The sequence below is a fragment of the Oreochromis aureus genome, linkage group 18 (genome assembly GCF_013358895.1).
Source record: "Oreochromis aureus strain Israel breed Guangdong linkage group 18, ZZ_aureus, whole genome shotgun sequence".
In the NCBI taxonomy this organism is placed as follows: domain Eukaryota; kingdom Metazoa; phylum Chordata; class Actinopteri; order Cichliformes; family Cichlidae; genus Oreochromis; species Oreochromis aureus.
In genome coordinates, this window is record NC_052959.1 from 18,570,181 (window position 1) to 18,594,679 (window position 24,499).

The following is a 24,499-nucleotide window of genomic DNA, read 5'->3' on the forward strand; positions in this document are numbered from 1 at the left end:
GAGGGTCAGCTCTTCCTGATGTGTTAATCAGGATTAAAGCCTGCAGGATGGTCCTTACTAGCAAAACACTACCCCTTTGACCCCCCTTTTTTCATCTCTCACACACACACACACACACACACACACACACACACACACACACACACACACACACACACACACACACACAGGGTCGGGCTGTAAAAGCACAAACATTGCCCCGGCTTAATCCCCTAATTAAGCAGGCCCCTCCTCACTATTTAACCTCAGAGAGAGCCTCCTGGCCCTTGCACTCAGCGGCGTTTGGTCACCTCCAGCAGTGGAACTCCATTGTTTACCAGTGGATTTACTCAACAGATAAGGAAACCTTGTGAGGCCCTAAAAGGCCCCAGAAGATAAAGTTGAATAGAATAAGAGATGAGTGTGCTTTGAAGAGGGTAGATCACACTCTCTAATCCCGGGATTGAGGGGTCTTCCAGAGTTCAGCATGTTATGTGCATGAATGCAGGGAGGAGGTCTGGCAAATTGGATTGTCTCTGTTCCTGAATGGTCCCTATAGCAGAGGAACTTGTCCAGCTTTGTAGGTTCAAAAGGGCGCAGAAGCAAAAACAGCATTTCATTAAACCTGTCAGCCGCCGAGCTATAACAGAAAGAGATTAATTGCAATTGTTAGGTAATTTCCAAAATGTTTTTAATGTAATTACTTCCATACTGTTTCATAATTGTCATTTAATATGATGTTTGTTTGCTTTATGGTGTACCTCCAAGAAAATTCTCCATGAAAGCGCAATAACAAATCTGTAATAACAATAACAGCACTGTTTTATGGTATTTAACATCCATAATGGCTCATATCATCGACCGCGCTGCTCTGAGAGGAGCATATGCTCACCGTGATGGCTTGTCTCTTACAGGGAATCCTTCTGAAGCGAAGTGGCAAATCCCTCAACAAGGAGTGGAAAAAGAAATATGTCACACTGTGTGATAATGGCGTCCTCACTTACCACCCCAGTTTACATGTGAGTCCCCCCCCACCTCCACACACACACACAGACTTTTGCTCCTTCCTTTGCTATTTCTTTTCCACTCGGCTTTATGGGTTTGTTACACCACTGTTTGTACTCGAGGGTGCTGCTGGAGGTTTTTAATGCAGGACTTTTTCAAGCGCTGAGCACGATTCTCTTGATGCGATTACATTTGCCACCATTGCTGTAGGAAACTGGATTGCAACCACATATGCACATGAACTCAACAGAGACTTATTGCTGTGTGTAATGTAACGGCCATATTAGTAAACCCTGGGACTTTGAGCTTAGTATTAAAAAACGGGGTGTCCTAGTGGTCATCTCTGCCCACCCTGTGGTGCCAATCCACGGTGTCTGCTAATGGAGACATGGCTGTGCTGCTGCGTGCCTGCCGCGCCCAGGCCTCACGCTGGCTTGTATTTATAATGGTTCTCACCGCATGGCAGCAGAGCCTGACCAGCCTCCCACATCCATCTTTGTCAGAGTCCCGCTGGGCTGCTAATACCTCTTAAACACTCGGCTGGCTGGCAGCAGACAGCTGAAGAGCCCGGTGCTCCACTCAGAAATGCCCGTCTCTGCCCTCGGATTCCCTCCATCACTCTCTGATTCTTCCAGTCTCGCGTTCGGGATGTCTAGATCATTCGGCCACATGAAATGAGCGATATTTTCAGCATCTTGTCTCTAATGAGACAACTCAAACTTTGAAAACGGGCCCAGTGGTTAGACATGAACCCTGTGTGTGGTCTTTTTTACTCTGACAGTGTGTTAGTGGTTTAATTTACAAGCAGTTATTAGTAGAGCGGTGCCAGGCTAAAGTGATGTATGTAATTGACTGAACAGGCTATCTCTTGATCATTACAGCTATTACAGGTCATCGGGGCAATCTATGAATCTATGAATCTGTTGACTTACAGAGGGAGGTGAAATAAGGCTGACAGTTACATTAGCTCAAGCTCATTTTGAGCAGTGGAGCAGAGAAGGAGTAAGAAAAGGAGAAAAAAAGGGGGGAAGAGAGAGATTGAGGAAAGGCGCGAGGGAGGGAGGCAGCCTGAGAGTGAAAGAGGGGAACCTTTAATTTCGCAGTCAGCCAAGCCATCCACACAATCACCTTCTGTTAATTCTATCTGCTACATCAATTAAATTGTTTGTAGAAACTAATTGAATGTGGCTTAATCACACATCTTAATAGCTTTGCACGCTTCGATCTGGCTGTTAATTCCAGCAATAAAATGAAATGAGAGCGCTCACTGGGTAATTAGCGAGGAGGCTTGGGAAAGAAATGAGTGCTTTATGACACGGTAATAAAGCAGAGGAGCCGGTGGGGGGACGGCAAAGGCCGAGCTCGCCTCTATCTGGATCTTTTTCTGCTGAGCCCAATGATTTTCACCTTGGCTTCCCACATTTGGGCGGCAGTCGCTTTAAACCAAATCAAATGGCCAAATTGAAAGAGAATGAGACAGTTTGCATTCATTAAGCCTAACATCTCGCTATTTGGAGAGACGGCGTGGGCACAGGTGATGTATAATGGCTTTACAATCATTTTTCCACTATCACGCAGCCGTAGTGGAAGGTCTAAGATGGGTTGTGACTAATGGGGATGGAAATTGAATAGTCTTTTAATTTGTTTTTCTTCTATAATTCCTGGATTCTTGTTGGTCCACAGTCTGTAATCAAGTAGGTAAATTGTGGGAAACTTGTAGGGCGTAGGTTGCTTGATACAGTTGTCATGCTCTTATTTATTACTTCCTGTAGGACTACATGCAGAATGTGCACGGGAAAGAGATTGACCTGCTGAGGACAACGGTTAAGGTGCCTGGGAAGCGACCGCCCAGAGCAGTGGCCACCGTCGCCCCCACTGCTAGTCCCAAAACCAACGGGCTGACCAAGGACCGCAGCACTTTGCAGCTGGGCTTAGGAAACACAGGTCAGAATCCCCACTTCATTATTTGTCCAATGGGCAGAATTTCTGCTCTTTTTTCACATAAACAGTTATGATACCACAGGATTAATAATTTTAGGGTGTCGTGTCACAACATGAATGAGGCTATCACCCTCTTCCTCCCTCCTCTGTACCCACTACACTTACATTACACTGCACTTCTGTACAAAGAGCACAAATGTGAGCAAAGTCTAATTATTTGAGGAGCTCATAGTTTGCTCAGCTTTGATTCAGATTTAATATTTTATGTTTAAAAACTTTCTACACCTTAGTAATGTTAATGTTAATGTATCAAGAGAGGCACACTTTGCAGTTTTGGTATAGCTAGCTGGCACACCTGATGCATACTGCTCATCTAGATCTAAGGCTGCACCTTTCACTCAGCTTTGGGCTCAAATAAACTGGAACAAAGTGCAGGACTGAACATGTGAAAACACCCTTAGATAAACTACAAATATGGTGGTGCGAGCTTTTTTCATTTTTTTTTATATGACTTTTTATATCATTGTGGTTTTGGACAAATCTCAAAAAACATGTTCTAGTCATTAAGTATTTTTATTTTGTTGTAGCCATAGTACAACCACCACTTCATCCTTTGGACTTCGGAGTGTCCAAAATGTAGTCTATTAGGAAATGATTTGTATATTTATATAGTCTACTGTTCCAGCTTAATCATAAAAGTTGCAATTTTAGCCTCGGTATTGAGGCTAGTGCCACATTTATAACGCTCACTTATGCTGGTAAATTTAAAAGCATGGACACTTTTAAGTTAAGAGAGATCATATATATACATTTCAGGCTCTTAGAAGAAATAAATCATACCTTGAATATGTAATGGTTACTCAATTAGGCTTTTATTACATTACTAATTTTATATTGCCCTCTGTTTGCGATTAATCACAAAAATGGCTCCCAACAGGTTAATTATCTTTCTGTATGTTTCATATATGCAAATTAGCTGCCGTGCAGTATACACACTGATGACTTAATGAGCATCTATGACAAATCTATTACTTCTCTATATTACTGAACAGGGAATCGCAAGTTGTGTTCAAACAAATGCTGCAACCATGTTTAAGGAACAGTTGTTTATCGTTGTCTTTTAAGTCACTGACCTACTTCTTCTCCATCCTCTGTGGTACTGTAGTGGTCACAGTGACAACAAGCAGTTTGGTCCTGAGCATCGTGCCAGGATTTTTCCACCTTCAGGCTTAAAAATAGAGCTCTTCTCTCAGCAAGCAGTACCACTGGAGGCTGCTGAGAGTCTGGCAGGCGTATAGAGAGGAAGCCCGTGATTGGATTTAGGGGTTAGGATTAAGAGTAATTAATACTAATTAGCAGAGTGATCCCCGGAGGGAGGTGGGGTCCTTCGTCAGCTGTGAAATGGGCACAGTGTTTCCATCATTCAGGCTAAAGCTAACTGGCTGAGAGGGGGTTCAGTGCCAAAGATGGGCCACCAGGGACCGTTAGGACTGTCCGGGCAGGTTACTTTCAAATGTGGCCAAGGTGCTGCCACAGCTGAATGGGTTAATCAGTCACAAGCAGAAAGATGTAGGAGTTTACAGAGCGCAGGACAGGAGATCAAGGTTGTGTTATCCTGCAAAGTGTTGACCTTGAGTGCAGGGTTGAGGAGAGTCGTCTGAGTGGACGAAGGGCGGTGAAAAACAGGCCAGATAAGGTTTTGGGGCGAATAAAACCCACCACCAACTGGGTTGTTTTCTTTCTTGTTGTTAACGCAAAAGTGTTGTTTTCACCTGATGATCGTTTCTTGGAAAAGACTCATCAATGATGAATTCCCAACATTTTCAGTTTTCATCTATGTCTGCATCAGGGAACAATGTGAGAGAGATTTGCCTTAATCTCCACTTAGGAAAAGAAAGGTTACAAATCACATCAGGTCTCTCTCCGGGTGGAGGACCCTCTTCTGATTATGCGATCGGGATTTTGATTTCATTAGACATGCAATTGATGAAGGGAACAAAGGGGTAATTTTTCATTCACAGCGTCCAAATCACAAGCCTTGTCTTTGCCTTTGGTAATTCATTCATTCCTTAGATCTAAAGACCTTTATAATCACTGGGAGAAGAGGGATAGCAACCGGTAGAAGGAGGGGCAGAGTGGATGGGGGGAGATAGGAAGATGAAGAGGAGAGGTTGAGAAGACAGAGAGTAAATGTGGGAACGCACGCGCCCGCGAGTTTGCCAAGCGGCCAGGTTTAATTCCTTTGCTGGGTGCTGAGCGGAACCATTTTAAATATGATCCTCCCTGTTAACATGCGTCCTGCCGTGTCACCAGCGACAGATACATTGTATCAAAGTATTAATGGGCCCAGTCACTTTTAATCAATCCTCTGGGAGGGAGAGATGCGCTCACCACAAGGGAGGAAAAGGAGAAAAGTGTTTCGCCCATTCCCTCGCAGCTCTGCGCCATGATTTGTCTCCAGCTTATATAGTGCTACAGAACTAAGAGCCACATACTCCCTAACTAACAGGCCAGTAACAACTTCGGCTTTTTTTTTGTTTCCACTACCAGCCAAGTTGAAATATTTCCCAATCTCTTTAGTCTGAATCCCTCAACCCTGTTGGGTAAGCGAAAACCATCTCCCATATTCCAAATGTGCTTAGCTTAATTATCTAAAAGTGAATGTTGTTTCTCTAAAGTTGCTTTATTGCAACACGGAAGTGCTGCTGGGGATCCCTCTGAGATCCACTGTGAGAGTTAATTGTTTGTATCGAGATCTGTTTTGTCAATAGAAATAGACGTCATCAGATGGAAGCTGAAAAGGAGCTTAAATGAAGAAGAAAGCAACTGTAAAAATGTCCATTTCCAAACATAATACAGGCTGTACTGTCATACACAAGGGCTAAAATCAATATTTTAATGTTAATTTGTTGCGTACAGTTTATGAAATCATTGTATAAAATGCATAAGTCTGAATGCAAATGCTGGAGTGACATGTGATTGGACTAGGAGCCGCAGTATGAGAGGCGAAGGGGGACGTCTGGGCGTTGGTCATGATGATGATGGTGGTGGTGGTGGTGGATTACACAGCCGCAGATGATGTGTTGCTCGGCCCACATTAGCATGAATGCTTCATTATCTCACTACTTGTACATAATGGCAACAACTCCACGGAGGGGTCAGGCCTCGTCACGGCTCATCAGCCCACTGACGGCCCGGCCTAAAGAGAAATGAGAAGCAAGGCAGAGCTGCTCCCCGCTAATCCATCGCCTGTACTTAACACCCGAGCCTTGGATCGCCTGCAGTAGAAACTATATGGCTTTTGTTATCTCTTTTTACACATGACAATAAAGTCCACAGTGGGTTTTTTTCTGTGAAGAGTTTAAGCAGGAAATGAACAAAAGTTAAATGTTTGGCATGCTTTCTTTATAAGAGAATCAGTGTCAGAACATGTTGAAGAAAAGTAGCAATTTTTTTTGTTTTTTGGTGATATTTCTTTAATATCAATGGTAAAAGAATTATAGTCTAACAGATAGCAATATTCCAGTATAATAATGCCCCATTACAAGTTAAATTATAATGTAATAATATAAGTAGATCATTATGATACATAGCACAGTATTTTTTTTATTATTGTAGCTTTTTTAACAATTTTTAATGACTGTGCAGAAGGGTGGTTTAATCTATAGAAATGCTATTATTGTAAGCTTAATGAGTAAAGCTGTCAAACAAATAGAGCTGGGCAAAAAATGTAACATCCCAGTAGTCTAATATTTAGAACTAAGCAGTAAATGTCTTTGTTCATGTAGGTTTGCTTATTTACACTACTGTTTATATTTCATGTAATGTCAACATAAATGGCTGGAATGGTTTTTCATAGAGACTTAAACAGAGACTGGACAGAATGAGGCCTCAAACTGGGGTTTTGGTTCATTCACAATTCTAAATAAATCCAGTTATATTGTCAATAATCATTAATTACTAATATTTTGTATTGTCTGTGACACCAAAATCCGTGTGAGAGATTTCCAATTGAGTATTAATCCCTTGAATCTCAGTTTGAGTCATAATGTTTCGTCATTGTCAGTCCACCGTGGTGCCACTGTTAAATCTATAAAATGTAAAGGAGTCGGGCCTGGCTGGAGCTTTGAGTACAGTGTTCTTTTAATGCCACAAGCTGATTATTTCTCCACTGTAATTACATTATCCTCCCCTTTATGCAGGAGTGGTCTCTGGGGACTAATGGATACAGCCATGTATAATTCATTAATCATTAGCATCCAATTTGACAATTAGACATGATTGTTGAATTTTAAATATCAATCGAAGTTGCCTTGGAGTTATCTAATCCTCTTTTGCCCCCCTCTCCTCTCTATTTTAAGGTATCACAGAGTCAAACTTTGCACTCTGTGAATTAAAACACATTTTGAATAGTGGAAAAATGGATTTTCTGTTACGAATGCCTCTAACTTTAAACAGTAACACTAACGTCGGCTCTGGGAAATAACATGCAGCGGTGCACTGTTGTCCAAATCACATAAAAAAAAAAAAAAACACTTACCAAGAGCAAATGTATAGAAGTCAGAGCTTTAAAAATATATATATATATCATTCATGCGTCACGTTTTTGGAAAACAAAGTTTCACATTTTCTTTTCAATTCTCCTACTCCAAGCCTCTCCCCCTCCCCTCCTCCTCCCCCTCCTCCTCCTCCTCCGCTCTGATTTCAGCATGCTAATTTAGTCGGTGCTCCTCAGCATGATTCCCTCGCTCTCTCTCCCATTCTTGCTGCGATTCTGCTCCCTCCCCTCTGGGACCTGAAGATTAATATTCCTGGGCCCAACAAGATAATTACTGATACTAATTAGACATGATTATGTGAATTTGATACACTTATTACTCTAGATAATGAGTAGGACATATTATCCTAACAAGCACCCGTGCCGCTTAGTTTACTTTACACACGAGCCACACACTATATTTTCTGTTATTGTCACCTCAATCAGAAACTGATATTCTCTTGTAATTATTAAATAAAGGGCCTTGATGTGTGTTACCTGTAAGATGAGGAAGCTTTGTCGAGAAAATCAGAGAATTGTGTTGATTTCCATAACAAAACCTCTGATGTTTTAACCTTGTAAGTGCCAGTGCGATATCTATTGGCCTTATTAAACTGAATTGTTTTTACAATGTCGTGCAGCATGTGTGTGTGGGGTTTTTTTTATGGCAAAAACACTGTGAAAAGGATCTTGTTTTTTAGACACCCACGCTACTTTTAAGTAGCACTTACTCTCCGTTACTTTTATTTATTATTTATTTTTTAGAACATATTTTCATGTCACATGAGAGATTCCCATTCATCAGATTAACTGTCGGAGCTGTATTTTCCAGCTCCGACAGTTAATCTGATTCCGCTCACATGACTGGAAGCATATCGATGAGTTTTTCGGAGTAGTTAGGACGTGTTGTAGGAGCTACTCACGAGCAGGGGGGAAGGATCCCACATGGTTCAGCCTAGCCCATGAATTAGTAAAGAGAGCCAGGCGTCCGTGGCTTGCCTGATTGGAAGTTAGGGGGAGAACGCCTGCTGACGCCAGTGGAGATCGATGTGGCAGTCAGAGGGATGAGGCGAGATAATTAGCGTTCAGAGTGTATCTTGTTAATTAAGGGCTAATTAGAGGCAGAGGCGGAGGGAGAAGGGTTTTGTGTGTGTGTGTGTGCGTGTGTGTGCGTGGGGGGTTGGTTGACAGAGATATGTGCACAAATAGGGTGGCAGCAGTGTTGCAGTGCAGTAGAAACTACCTAAAACTGTTAACTCAATTACATCATTATCCTCTGAGCTTGAAGAAAACAATCCTGCAAGTAAAGAATTCAAACAGCTGTACGCAAAATAAGAAACGAGCATTAATTTTTTTTTAATTTTTATTTTCCAGGCGCTTCTCACTCCAACAGCAGCACATCCCTCCAAACGGGCGGGTCGGCGTTTGGCGGCAGTAAAGATGGCATGCACCAACGCTCCTTCTCTGTGTCCAGCGCCGACCAGTGGAATGAAGCCATCAACACCAGTACAAGCAGCGGAGCCCGTAAGCCCTCCACCTACGCTTTCTACACCTTCACTCGCCTCCCGAGTTCTTATAATTCGCATATAATTCATTATTGCCACAAAGAACAGAATGTATTAAAATAAACTTAAGGGGACCTGATCCTGAGTTGTGGTGTGATGGAGCTGCCATTTCCCGAGCTTCTTCGGCAGGTGAAACAAGCCTCATTTTCATAATTAGCTGATTAGAGCTGTGATCGCTGTGACCTTTTTGGCTGCTGCTCTTTGATAGAAGCAGCATGTTCAGAGGAGAGGAACGGTGAAGGTTAACTTTCCGCCATCGATGCATCTCCACTCGCTGCCTCCTTGTCACATTTCGCCCTGTCACTGTACTTGAGTGAAGTAAGAAAATATATTCACCATGTCTGCTGCCCCCCCTGCCAAACACCCCCCCTCCCCTCCCCCCAATCCCATCCTGTCTTTACCTTCCATCTTACTCTCTGCCCCCCCCCCCCTCCTCCTTCTGTTTTCCTCTCTTTTCTTCCGAAGAGGAAAATGAATGCTTTTCGGGGGTACCATTCATCACCAGTTATTTCCCTCTCTTTGTGGTTGGCAGTAAAAAAGCACTTAAATGCACATCAACAGAATAACAGTCATTTCCATGCATGTTTGCACTCTGGTAGTTCTCATTAGCACGGCAGCGGCTCCCCCCCTCCCCATGGGCTCCCAGGGGCCCCGGCAGTTTAAAGAGCGCACTTTACGAGCGCTGCTGGAGTCCAACTGCACGGCCCTCGTGGTTCCGCAGACAAGCCTGTCTCTCATTTGGAGCTGCCAAACGATCAATTCTGCCTGGACGCAGGCACTTCCATCACCCCCTACCCCTGTCTCCCATCAGCAGCATGCCCAAAGCAGAATTACTTAGATTCGTGGGGTCCTCAAATAAATGAGCATGAGTGTGTGTGTGTGTTTGTGTGTTTGTGTGTGTGTGTGTGTGTGTGTATATATATTCTGTATGTGTTCTTGCAGAATTTTTGTGAGTGGCTGTTTGTATGTGATTTTTTTTCCACAGAGCGTGTTTGCATTATAATGTGTGTGTGTGTCTGTGGGGATGTTTGTGAATGCGGGTTGGGCGACCGAACTGCAGAGAACAAATAGGACTTCCTAAACATTGTGCTATTGGAAATAAGGAGGCTAGAATTTCCTATTTTCATGTTTGGTAAACTGTAAAGCCTTTAATATTAACATAGCTCATTAACCAGCATCCAGTCTTCAGCTAAATCAGATACAATTTGCTCCATTATTTTATTTTCTTCAATTATTTTCATGCTACTTTTAAGGTAACCACAAATGAGCTTGAATGAGGCAAATGAGCTGAAAATAATAGTAGAAGCGATGTGTCAAATGATAGATTATGTTAGAGGAAGAGAAGTGTCTCTGTAATCAGTGCATAGTCAGTGCAGACAGTTAAAGGCTTACGCTGAACGCAGCATCAGAAACTTTGCTGAATATCTTGCCGTTAATGTCTCCTTACAGTTTAAGGACGTGAATTAAAGTAGCGGAGCAGATCTGCAATGTAAAGTGATGCCGGGCTGTCACAACACAAACTTGATTGAAACGCAACTCTCTTATCTTCCTTCCTAATGTGTCTTCAATAATCAATAGAGGGTGTTCCGCAGTAACGGCTGCTCATGTTTTGCCATGTGAATTGACTCCAACCATGCCCAATCACTCCATTATCCTTGGTGAAGGTTGCAGGTTAACATAAAATGTGATTCTGAGATGCAAAAACAGCAGATTGATGATTCACTGGAGAATGAAGGCATCTTAGCCAGGTAACCATTTCCATATTATTTAAAGAATGTCCTCATTTGTAAACCTATTGAATGAAGGCAGAAGCAGAGGTAGTAGCATCTCTTGAATATTGAGCGCAGATTTTTGATTAAATCCCGGCCCAATTTTTCTATTGCTTGCATTCATAAAGACACCCATTCTTAATGCACCGGATGCTTGTTTAGATCCTGGTCTCCTTCACGCACCTCAATCTTTGAGCCTGAATTAAAAGCAAGAGGCTCAAACAGTCAGTTGATAGGCTGGCTGATGACAATAACTTAAGTCTTTGTCAATGCGTGAGTGAAAGTCAAAGTCAAAAGACTTCTGCATTTCAGTGTCACTGATGCCTTGGGCCAGGTCTTAAAACAGGTGAAATTGATTAAGTAAAACTTTACATCATTCAAAGGTTATCTTTTCATGTTTTCTGATATATTTTTGGTTGATAATAATATTTCTAGTTATATTTTATCACATTTTATTTACGTTAAATGTATAAAATTGTTTTGTCAGAAATGAGTGACGCTTATGTGACATTCAATGGAACAAAGAGTTGATTAATTAAGAAGTATTTATCAGGTTAACCTGTAATAATTGAAATAATTGTTAATTGCAGAAGGGCTTCTGAGCCGTGTCAGTTTTCATGTGAATATGAAAATATAAATTTTTTGACAATGCTCTGCTGATTACCATCATCTTAGTCCATGCAAAGTTTGCGTCGCTTCCCTTTTTTTATCCCTTGTGCTCCAATTTATTTTTGCCCCGTTGCTAATTTATTTATATAAGAGTGTGTTTTTTTTTCCTCTTCTGAGTTTGCACATCAGCACACAGGTACTTAATGCACAGATAGCCTTTTCCTGTGGCACTGTGTTTTACACCTTGGCCTCCCAATGCGAGGGTGATGGCATGTGGGGCGTTTGATTTCTACGCCAGGCCGTAATGAAGTTTGACATTTAGTTTGGAGAGAGCAGCAGAGCGCGATCAGGCCTTGATTAGTACGCTCTAATTGAGGATAATAAGGGGGAGGCGGTGATTGTTTCTAATTTTTGCCATTAATTGCAGCCGTTGGCTTTGATTGAGGACAGGCAGGGCTGCCATGTCAAGGGGCCTGGCGGAATCATAGTGCTCCTTACCCGGAGCCTCTTGAATAACAATGAAATGACTCCCCCTCCCCAATTCTCTTCACCCTCTCCCCCCTGCTGCTCGCTCTCTCACCATTTTTCATTCTTATTCATTTTGAGCGTAGCGTTGGTAAAGATGTTAGCAGCGCCCTCTGTCTCACCCATGGCCTCCGTTCTGGAGCTGTCATCTCAGTGCTGGGAGTGCAATACACTGTAATCACAGGTTAGCCTCGTACCTACTCTGCTGCCCAGGTGATCTTGGCTGAGTGGGTAAAGAGACTTCTGGTCCCCAGTGTGCTTCATTACCCAGCTTGGTCCTGATGGCCCTCATACACGCTAACAGCCAGCTAATAATGCCACGGTGAATTCCTCGCTTGCAGTTTGCTTTCAACTTCATAATTGTCAACTTAACAAATTTTAATTAACCTGCCATGCATCATTTAGAGCTGAGAACCACTCAGGGGCTTTATATAAAACTATTATATCTCACACGCTTCGCTATTGTTGCTTAGTGATGTGTGCTGTAGTTTTAAATGTCCTGCTCCTACACTTGTATATCACAAACTTCTTAAAGCCCAGTGGATGCAAACAAAAGGGGGGGGGGGGTGTATACCTTTTTACATATATATATGTTTCAGGTGCAGAGCGAGCAGGGCCGGGGTCATTTTCCACAACATTAAGGGCAGAAATTGATAATTAGAGGTGTTTATGACACGGTTGGGCCCCCCTGAGGGGCAGCCCTCCCCTTTAACCTCAAGCGACATTAAACAAATGCTGGCTGTCACTTTGGAGGCAGGTTGGAGCTCGAGTCTTCCACCCGCCATACGGAGCTGTGCTGGCGGGACAGACGCTGGTATGGAGAGGGAGGAGGAAACAGAGGGTGGGGGGTGTGGGGGGGGCACATTGGAGGACCCCTGTGCCCCCAGCTGTCTGAGCCAGCTAATGACTCGTCTCAGGGGGGCTGTTGTAAGAGAGCAGGGAAATTGAAACAGACGCCTCGACTAGGAGCTGCTACATGTGTGGCTGCGCGCTGCCATTCAGAACACCAGAGAGCCTAATATATGGGCTCCATGCACTAATGTTATGTTTATTAATGTGATGGCATATAATCAATACATTGCTATTTATGCTGAAATATTAAGATTACCTTTAAAGACACTTCTCCTGTTTTCAAACAAATTAGAAATCGTTTTAATGAATTTGTTAATTTTTCCCAGTAATGACTTTACGGTTTGTATACATTAACTCTCATCAAGAATAATTTAGAGGGCAGGCGTAATGATGTTCGTCTCAGGTGTCGTTTCCTATATTTTGCCCACACTCGAGCAGTGTATCCCCGATCCTCTGAGCTCCCCCCACCCCGCTCAGGCATCTTCAGTCCCCTGCTGAGCCCATCTTACTCCTCCAAGACAGCCCCATCTCCCCAAAGGTAATGACCGAATTAGGCCTAATGTTGTACACTGGCTAATGGCACAGTGCCGCACATTATAGCATGTGCAACTGGCAACGACAACAGCAATAATCCCTGAGCCCCTTGTCCTCCTGCACTCCACCCCTGGGGCTGGGACGGTGCACAGGGAAATGAATGGAGTTTGCCACACTACAATGAGCTTTTGATGGGAGACAATGGAGGAGGCTGCCAGCACCACACAGGGTGGTAAGATGAGAGCAATATGGGGCCCATCTACTGGCCCTCCCTCCCTGCTTCCCCCAGGCCCCTGGCCCCCGCTCCCAGATTCATAATGGCATCCGGAGGGGGAAAGAAGGGAAAGTGATGTCAAATGTCAGGAAATCAGAAAGATGGCAAGCTGACATCCCCCTCCTATCGTCCCATCCCTCCTATCCCTTTGCCCAACGGTAGCACAGGTTAATATCACATTTATAAAATCACTTACAAGAAACAAAGCCGACTCTTAGCCCCCTGTCACTCTCAGACAGTCATATAAAGAGCTTTGCCGCAGGCCAACTTAGGTAACCATTTGTTCAGTGATAGCCCCATACCTGTCTTTCAGACCATCTAAAGCTGGAGTTGTTACACAGTTACTTTTAGAGCACTCATAGCCATTTTGAACTCCTCCTACTGTAGATGCAATACTGGATTGTGACAAGTCTACATTTACTTTTCATGATACTTTCAATATTGTAAACACTCAGCTGTCATTTCACAGGAATTAACATGGTGCAAACATACTTTTTCACCCTTTTTAGGACAAATTATTATTATTTTTTTAGCTTCCATCTCTGTTTTTGTAACTCGTTGCATTAACGCTTGCTGTGCCACTAATGTAAGAGTTTTGAGACAAGTGTATATCCGCAAAGTATTAAGTCTACATTGTTCACACAAAGTCACCTTGATGATATTGATCTACAGGGGAAAATTCTAATTAAGTCATTTATAGATACATATGAAGTCATTTTAAATTTTTTAACCCAGCATTCCCTTTTCATCCATATTCTGCATCTCTTTTTCTAAATATATCATGCATCATCATAGCAAAAGACAGAAATCCTGCATGACCTTGTTTTTCTTCACCGTCTCCGTCAAGTTTTTCCTTCAGTAGTCATGAAGTCATTACTCTGTGTATTCGTTGCCTGCAGAAGCTCCAGAAGAAAATCATAATGTAAATTTTTTTCCCAACATGTCAAATCTAAAACAAAGTTCATCCTCACAGTTTTCGGATAAATCATCATGTTTTTTTTCTAGTGTTTGGAAATATTATCTTTACTAGAATTGATTCTGTCTAAAAAAACAGAAGCTTATTCTACACATTTCTATGAGTGATCCACCAATGGGACAGCTGCATTTAATCAGGTTTAAAACTAGCTAAAATTAATAAACATACCTGTCACACTTTATTTGTTTGGTGAGGTTCGATGGCAGTTAGTAGTCAGAACTACAATCATCAAGCTGATGATCATATAGTGAAAATTAAACTTAAAGATAAGGCTGAAAATCCAGAGTGTGTTTTTCTTTCACTGTTCAAAAACAACTGTTTCCCCTTTTGTGCTTTTTTTTTTCTCCAGCTAACGGGATGAGTGATCCGACCGGTTCGAGTGTGGGCAGTGCAACGAGTCCTAAACTTGAGCCACCTCCCTCGCCACACGCAAACCGCAAGAAACACAGACGGAAAAAGAGCACAGGCATCACAAAGCCAGATGGCTTATCCGCAGGCAATGAAGGTATGAAAAGTTACAATGCTACATTAGCTAGATGATAAAAGTTGCAGAATGAAAAAAATATATAAATCTTTCAAGTGCTGCACAGGAGCCTGACTGGCAAAATACTCACCTACTATTATAGAGACTCGGGTTCATTTTGTGGAGCAAGCACAAAAAAAATTGAGATTGTACATATACAGTTTGTGTTTCTGTTTAACACATAGCACCAAATTTATATGCCATCTAATTCTTTCTCCTTCAAAGTTTTGGTTATTGGTTGTTCTGCAAACACACAGACACATAAACTTGCACAGATCTAAACAGTAGACTAAGCCCTAATTGGTAGGCATGTATGTATAAAGGCAAAAACTATACAAACTTCTTTGTATCCTTTTACAGTTTTTATTGAAATATATGCTATTCAGTGATCAGATTTAAAATGACTCCTTGTAGTCGTCATGAAAGAAGTGCGGCCTATGATACACATAAAGGTGTGTAGTTTTGTATCTCCCTGTGGCCCCCTGCACAGTTCACCCTCAAAGCCTCCATTTATTTTACTGTTGCGTGAATAGCGAATGTGGCCCTCCTCAGCAGGGGAGTGGCAGTCGACTCTCCACCCAATTAATAATGATTCTTCAGTCCAATGATGAATGGACTAGTCTAATTGGATGGCATTGTGAAAACACTGTGGCGCATTTCAGAGGCCATAAAACTGATGTCACCAGAACGGGATGATCAATCAACAAGATTGATACGCTGGATAACAACAACAATGGCATTGACGCCTCCTAAATGGGGCTTAGCATTTATAATCATTATACTTTTTTATCATGGTCTCTGACAGCTTCTCTTTAAAGTCTGAATGGGTCTGCTGACCACATTGTTATATAGAGGGAACATCATCAGCATCACATAGATAAGTGGTATGAGATAAGTGGTGCCCTTTTTATTGCTGGGGTAGTGTGGGGTGACATCAGCTTCGGTAGGGGTACTCCTAGTGAGCAAAGCACTGACGATCTTAAAATATTCTGGGTTAGCCTCCAGAACAGACATCGCTGTTTCCAAAAAAGTTGGGATGTTGTATGAAATTGATTTGCAGTCATTTAAAGATTTGTTAAATTCAGAATAGAGATGTTGAAATTGAGATTTTTACTGTTTTTTGAAATAATAGTTTTTGCAATAAATTCATTTATTAATTTTTTTTATAATGGTCACTATATTTTCAGTGTGGCTGCCGCGCTGTTTTAACACGTGGCATCGTCTTGTTGTCTGGATAGCAGCCATTCTGCTCTAAAACCTGTCTTTATCATTAAGCATTATGGTGCCTTCACAGATATATAAGTTACCAGTGCCTCCAGTGCTATCACTGAGGTTAGCTTTTTTTATATCATTAATTCCATTTGCTAAAAAATTTACAAATTGTGTACCATAGTGATGAAATCCCCACATTCCTTGTATTTTATGCTCTTAATTTTTTTAACTATATGCCCACAAAGTCTTTCTGTCTCGTCTCTTGCAGATGTATATTCACTAACGTTCCAAATTAACCTAATTATCTGTGAGCAGATTGTCTTCCATGACGCATGCCCCAAGTTTTTTGAACCATGTACTTGGGATCAAATTCAAAATGATTATATACTTTTCAAAAGCATCAAAATGTAGCAGTTTCAACAGACTATTTTCAATATACATAGCCTTAAAGTGATTTCCAAAGCACTGCATTCTGTTTTTATTTACATTCTAAACAGCGATCCAGCTTCCAAGAAATGGGATGAGCTGCTGTGTATCTAATCAAGCATCCTTGTTTTTTTTTTCAAGGCCCCCGTTCCTTCAGTTTTATTTGACATTACTTAGATCTTAATGTATATCTCCTGACAGAATTACACAGTCACATTAAAGTCTTCACTTAGTGATGGCTGGTATTATCGAACCCCTTTATATCTCGGCAATAAGTGTACCACACGGTGCAAGGTTTACTTCAGAGACCGAAGTATAAGAGTAATCAGACAGGAGGAGGCACATTCTCAATGTTTCTCACATCATCAAACATGCACATTGTTTTCTGTCTCTCTCATTGTTCTCTGCAAGCTTTTCTATTAGCATCAGCTTGTCTGTTCTGCTGAATGCTCTGGAATACAGACATATCGCTTAAATATTGGATTCACCCAAGTCTGGGATGTGAGTTGTGTCTCCTGTTAAAAGAACAGGAAAGAGAGAGAGGAGAGATGAGGTGGGATCCTTGAATAAATTGCTATCAGTTTATCTCATTTACGGGGCAAATCAGAAGCATGCAATGCAGGCTGAAATTGAATTTTAGTAGTTGTGAAGCGTCATAAATCAAAACAGCGTGAGCGTCTTAAGGTGAGAAATCATTTTGGTCAACATGGGACGTGTGGGATGTACATGGGAGCCTGGAGAGACAGTTGCTGCAACATAATTTCCAAATATGGCACTACAGTAGTTAGCGAGGCTTCTCCAAATCACTGCTAAAGTGGAGAGAAATTTAGACTTATGTTAAAACTAAGTTCATTAGTATGAAGATTACAGGCTAAACACTCGGCAGATGGGCGCACACTTTCAAATGGGTTTGAGTCATCCGTTGTACTCTCTTGTACTTGAGCTTTTATTGTGCTTCAAAATGATTTTATTTCAAATGAATGCAAGGCCATGTTTCCACAATCAATTTGAAGCCATATTTGGATAAAGTCTAAATTCTCTGTTACGTCTAATGCGCTACACTTGCACCAAGAATAGGCACAAGGGACACAGTCCCTAATATCCTATGCACTGTCAGAGCTGTGCGGTGTAATGAACTTCTCATGTGCTTAAAGAATGATGCAGGATGCATGGCGAGACAACTGACAGCCCCGTAATGTGTTTCCCAGCAGCCGCCCGGCGACGAGCTCTCTCGATGTGTCGCTCGCCATAAACCCACTGGAAAATCGATGGCCGATAAAGAGTTGTGTTCAGGGGGAGCCCCCTCTGATTAATGCAGACTGTCAGGGAGCATCATTAATGTATTTCTCTTTTAAAGAAAGTGTATCAAATGCTCATTGTTTTGGGGAGTTTAGCTTGTCCAATGTGAGCAGAGCGGGGGGGTTTCGGGACGGAGGTAAACTGTGACGAGACCTTCCTGGCTGACGCTTCCAGTTTTATAGGTGAAGATATTTATTCTTGCTAAAGTTGCAGAAATTAAGAGAAAATAAGAACAGGCCTGAATGTGTTTGATGTGCAGACATCCAGTCCAACAAACTGCACGTCCATTTTTGAAGACTTTGGGAACGTGCTGCAGACACTAGAATGTTTTTTTAATTTAAAACTTATGTAAGTCAAATTTAAGATGTATAATATCTGCCTTTCATTAGATTTAGAAAAGATTAAGGCTCTGAGATCATCAACTAATGTGCCATTTTGACAACTTTTTTGTTCTTTAAGTAGGAGTTTAATTTGAATCATTGTTTTTGTAATTTTTGCGACTTTAGTGCATCTGCTTACTCACGAAATACAGAGAAAAAACAGAAACTGTAACAGATCAAAAACCTGGGGGATGAAGTAAAAGGAGTGGCTGAATATAGCTCTTGCAAGAGCAATTGAAAGTTAGTTGTAGCATCAAAATCAAACACTCACACAAAAGCGATGCATATTATAAATATAATTTTAGATTTGATGTGACTTACACTCCTAATATTTATGACTAAATGCTTAGATGCCTGATTAGAAATCATAGTAATAGATGCAATTTGAATGTGAATTTGTGTTTTATTCTCTATCAAAGTAACTGTCAGTAACAAAAAGACGTAAAAATTCCAGAAAAAATGAATAAGAAGACGTTTTAGGTGTAAATGTAATGTAATATAAATCTGCATCTAAACATAAACAAATAGGAGACCCTCAGTGTAACCTACTGAATCTAAAATTATTAAAGCACTCAGACATGATAATAGTTAAAAACCATTTATAACATTTTACGTTAATATGACATATTAAGTCATAATATATGATAAGAAGTCATAAACGCAAGATAACGTCTTCCTTTTTTTCTGAATTGGAGGCGTTCAGAATAAAGCGTTTGTTTGTGACAGCAGAATTGGATTCAGTGTACTCTGTTTCACAAATGAATTTTTGAATTTAAAAAAAAGTGTAGAAACGGGATAATCACTTTAAATCTTTGAGTAGTTTCATTTAAAATTTGAGCTGATTGAGTTTAAAGTGGTTGAAAGCACTCGATGTAATTTTATCAGCAGTTAAAGGAGAATCTGGGAAATTAATTCTGTGTTTGTAAAAGTGTGGACTCTCAGAATTATAATGGTAACCGCCCTTGTTAAATTACTGGAAAGGTTGAATTGACTCAGTTTGAAGGTCGGGGGCAGAATGCTGATGCTGATGGGAACTTCACTTTGGTTGAAAACTGTAGGTCATCTTACATTTAAAAACCATTTAAACTAAATTTGATGTTGTCAGTCTGCCACAGTCGACCCAGTGGCATCATTTTACTTTATATATGAACATGAAGAACGCAAACTGACTTAAATAAGCAAACACTGAAAACTAAATGGGCTTTAATACCAACGTAGCACGTTTCAGATCATCCTTACCGTGGCTAAGGAAGAGGTATAAATGGACTGAAGAAGCTTACCACTGGATGCGGATTAGGAGTGTGATAAGTGTAATAATCTGGAATTAATGACATATTTACCTGCTAGCAACTGGACAAAGAAACAAAACCAATTTGCAGTGATGTTAAATGAGAATGCCTAGCATACAGTGCACCAACCCAACTAGTAACACAATATATTTAAGTGCCTGCTGCAAAATGTTTAACTGCTTTTATAACATTTGTTCATCAAAACTGTTTTGGACTCTGTTTCCTCTCAAATTAGGTTTTTGGACTTTTGACTGTCTTTAACCACATTTATTCTCTCCAGAATTCTAACCCAGGCCAGTCGATAGTAGGCTAAAGTTTTGCTTATTTTGAGAGTCCGGCTGTAATCCAGTATTCTGTTGTCCTGCACCTTAGTAAAGTAAGGGTTAATATCCTCTGGAGTCCAGCTGGGGATTAGGAAATGGAGGTTTAACTGCCTGTGCTAATGGTGGGTGTTTATCTCAATACTTTGTTTTGTCACTCCCTGACTCGCTCTCATTTCCGAAAGCTGTCCCTGGAGCCTCCACTCTTGTAATGGCTTAGCTTTCTGAGCGCCACAGTACAGAGGGAAAGGAATAACAAGATTCTCATTTGGGCTCTATACACACTGCCCACAGATACATGTATAATTGGCCCTGTTTTCATTCTGCTCTGTTGTTAAATGCACTAGCTATTAGGGTAGTGGTATTGGTGCTGATTTCATGTGTTTGTTTATTGTTGGAAGGTGTGCTCCTCGTTTGTTTGAGCACGAGTGTGTGCGTGTAAAAGTGTGCAGAATTGTGTGTGTCAGATAGATAAAGAGTGTGCTCTATCTCTCTCTTCCTCTCTGCTTTTTTCTTTCGGAGTTTGGTCGTGGTTCCCCTGGGGCCCCTGTCGCAGTAATGGCCTGCTCCTGATTGCTCTGATACAGGTTAGGAATATTGGCTTTAATGATGTGTAAAATGAGCAAGCAGTGCCTGTGACATTTACAGATGGCACCGCCTTGGCCTGTTCTTCCCAACTGCTCGTTAATTCACGGGAACGGCAAGCACTTCTTTAAGTGACTGCCTGATGCATGCATACGACACAAAACAGCACATCCTACACACCAAAACAATAGCTCACCTTATGTACCTCTGCACCTTGTCATTTCAGTGAAGCGCTCACGCAAATAGATGAAATAAAGAGTCCTCAAGGTGAAGAGCTGTTTGCTAAGTCCTCTCAAAGGGTTTGTGACACCAGTCTCCAGAGGTCTTTGAAGGGCTTAGACAGATAGATCCTGGGTTGCAGACTGCGTTTTAGACAGCACAGCTGGGCTCAGTACCAAACCCCCTGAGGTGCTAATCTGGTCCACAGGTCCTCGATGGTGCATCTGCTGCACATGCACAGCTATAGAGGAAGCACTATCCTCGAGTCACTGTCTTGTCTGTGAGGTTTCAATTTGATTTTTGCACGTCAAGTAAATATTTTTAATGGCAGCCAGTCAATAATGAAGGAAGTACTCAATAACATCGGTACAGTAACACAAAGGAGACAGCTATCCGCTAAATGCACTTAAAGCATTAAGTAATTATATGTGTGAATAGTGGATTCAGGTCTAGAAACTCCTGCGTACAAAGTGTAGAAGACAGTATACAAAAATAAATAATAAATAGATATCTTAACATAACACAGAGCTCCACTTAGAATTTGTAGTAGATCACTATCCAAAAATATAATGTTTAACATAGAGAGCAGGACTCGAAGCCCTGCTGAGTCTGAAAACAGGCAAAGCACAAACATATTAAAACATGAAAAAGAAACTCACTGTTATATTAAAGTTTCTGTTATACAGACATATAAAACTGTAAAGAAAGGAACAGAGAGGAAGGAGAGAGAAATGGAGAGGCGAATAGACTTCCATATGACTCTCAGTGCAACTACATAATGAATATTTCCCTCCACCATTGTGAAATCATTGGACAGAGTAACGCCTGAATTATGCTCCTGCGCTGAATCTATGCGGAGCCTATGACGCAGCCTGCGCTAGTGGCCGACTCCATCGCCAGCATTTATGTCTGCGCGCGTTGCAGTTACACGTCACGAGATGCATGTCACGTCACAGCAAAGCACACTTTTTATATGAGAAACACAATTTTCTGACCTGAATTTGTCTTATTCTACACTTGTATTCCCAAGATGTAATATTGATTAAATGATCATCTGTCTCGGTGACTCTAGATGTGGCTATTACTATTTAGCAATTCAAGTGTCAGATTGAAGAGGTGTGTCTTTAAAAGTATCACGTAACGAGCCGTACTGGTTGCTTTTCTACAATTTAAAATTAGAACGTACCAAGTCGAAGCTTGGGCAGGAACTGACAATAACTGCTGTATCCCTAATTAATTTGTCTCTGTGAGGAATAATGCATGTCTGACAGTTTGGTATTGAACAGTTTGGCACATAAAGCGACTGGCATCGGTGTAACTTGGTCATTTCAGGCTGAATGTGAGAAGCAGTGTACTTCTGAGAAAACTGGCATCATGTGCTTTCCATCATTAAATGTGATTAATAACCTTGTAGCAGCGGTATGGAAAAGCTGCAGCCTGCCTCTAATGTTTTTGGAAGAATATTTACTGGACTACATTACTGCGCTAGTCGAGCCTGCCACAGATGAATGCCTGAACACGTTTTTCAGGATCATAACAAGTCAGAAAAACAGCCGTCTATCTAAGATGAACGATGGTTGCTCACAGTCTGTCTTATAACTTCACTTGTTGTCACATTAACATATAACTTAAATATGAAATCAGAAAGGGGGAGGAGGGTACAGTATCTTCTTTTGTAATTACATTGTAATTACACAATGTAACTACGTAAGCAGAGGTACTTAAAAAAACGGAACTCATGTAAGTCCAGTGTAGTAAACATGTAAAAAAAAACAACAACTATTTGCCATCTAATTTTGTATCTTGAAGAAATGTTTTGCTAATTAAAGTGCTTTTGTGTTGCTGCGAGGAGCCATCAAGTTGCGAATGAACCTGTGACTGAACAGTTTTATGATGCATTTAATGTCGGACGAAGATGTGTATCTTTATCTGTTCCTTCCTCTTTAGCTTTATGGCCATCACACTATAATTTCTTTTTTATTATGCCATGCTAATTGAGGGAAATCATAGTTTGGTCATTCCTCACAGTTTGCGCCTCCACTGGCTTTAAATTGTGTTCTTCCTCGTCCGCCCACTCGCAGAGCTGTGTTAATTTACTTCTAATTGGCAAGAACTTGTTGACCTTAGGCTCCCAGATTGATATGGTGAGGAGGTTAATGCTTATGTTAATGTGAGAAGGTGATGGTTCCTCTGTTAGCCGTGTGCTAACCGCAACAATTGAGTAATAACAGAAGCCCTAATGGTGCTTGTACAAGCTCATCATTGCAGGTGCCTGCGAGATAGCAGCGATACCTTTGACACTCGGTTCACGCTCAGATTTACTGAAACACTCTGACCTCGGCTCACGTGGAGCTGAATTGCCGCACTGTGTAGTGGAGCTGCACGTAATGACCGTACCTGGGTCACACATAAAGATTCCTGCTGCATACAGTCGTGTGCTACCTCAGTGGTTACACCATGTTTCACGTGTGTGCATTACTATGCATGGAGAATTGGATTTGTTTTGCCTTGTATACTCATCAGTTTAAGAAACCAGCCATCCGTCGCTTTTTTAATCTCCATAATGAAAGTGTTTTAATGCCTCCAATTTATTGCCTGGGCAGCCAACAGAATAATTAGCTTTGTTCAGGTTTTTAAAAAGATGAAAACACAAGTACAACAACATTTGAGTCTGAAAATCACAACTTATAATCAAATGCATTAGTTATTGTACCTGAAGGTATATTGGACAAGAAAAATGGATTTCTACTGTGGGTATTGCAATTATTCTTTTTTTAAAATGTAATTTTCTTTTGTTTTCTTTCACCTATTTGCTTCTTTAATTTTACTGGTAGGCTTCTATCTTTTTAAAAAATATTGTAATCCCATCAGTGTTTTATTATGTCACACCAACATTAAGACTTTTTCTACTATAAGTCTAAATAAAGAGGCTTCCAAGTCTTTATTGATTCTCTGTGACCTGGAGTCGATTCCACAAACTAAATCAGATAATTGAAGTCGGCGTCGAGCTAATTGGATTATTGCTTTCCCCCTGAAGAGATGGCTCTCCGCCGCAGCACAGGGATTGCTACATTAGTGGCGTCCATCAGACATCTGTCATTTAACAGCACAGGATCGTGTCTCACAGCAAGGAGGGTGAATTGATTATGAATGGGGGGAAAAAGTAGTAATTTCTTTGATTAAATGATTTGCCTGACAATCTTATCGCCATGTGATAGCCATCATTTTATAACTCATACAGAGGCCGTTTATTGTTAAGCATTCGGAATGGATTGCAGTAAAAGCATCATCTGTGCAATTAAAAAACTTTTAAACTTATTTAATGGTAAATTATGTCAACACATTTGGCAGTAAACAGCAGCACAGATAGCTTATCAGTAGAACTATTTCCATTGGATAAAAGCTACATAGGAGGAGAAGAAGAAAAAAAAACCCCTTCCTCTTGTGTCTATTTGCCTCCAGTCCTCCAAGCATGGTTTATGCAAATGAGATGACTATTTGCATAGACATAATTAGGTAATTACAAATCATTTGGCTATGAGCTCAAGCATGTGCAGAGACCAGAGACGTTACACGGGTACAGTACAGAGTTAATGAATTGCTGCTGAACAGCAGAATCATTACAGCATGTGTTGGAACATATGTTGTGTCAGACCTCTTCTTTGCAAACGACAGGTGAC

At 41.2% G+C, this 24,499-nt stretch overlaps 1 protein-coding gene across 4 annotated transcripts in view; it reads left to right on the forward strand.

Moving 5' to 3' along the window:
• Positions 1-24,499, forward strand: part of agap3 (ArfGAP with GTPase domain, ankyrin repeat and PH domain 3) — a 119,922-nt gene that overhangs the window by 77,346 nt on the left and 18,077 nt on the right. For all 4 annotated transcript variants that reach the window (XM_031737852.2, XM_039602194.1, XM_031737853.2 and 1 more), the window contains exons 10-13: positions 894-998; positions 2,757-2,928; positions 8,837-8,986; positions 14,916-15,071. In XM_031737852.2, the coding sequence (XP_031593712.2) occupies positions 894-998; positions 2,757-2,928; positions 8,837-8,986; positions 14,916-15,071 (583 nt within the window). The remainder of the gene's footprint in view (positions 1-893; positions 999-2,756; positions 2,929-8,836; positions 8,987-14,915; positions 15,072-24,499) is intronic.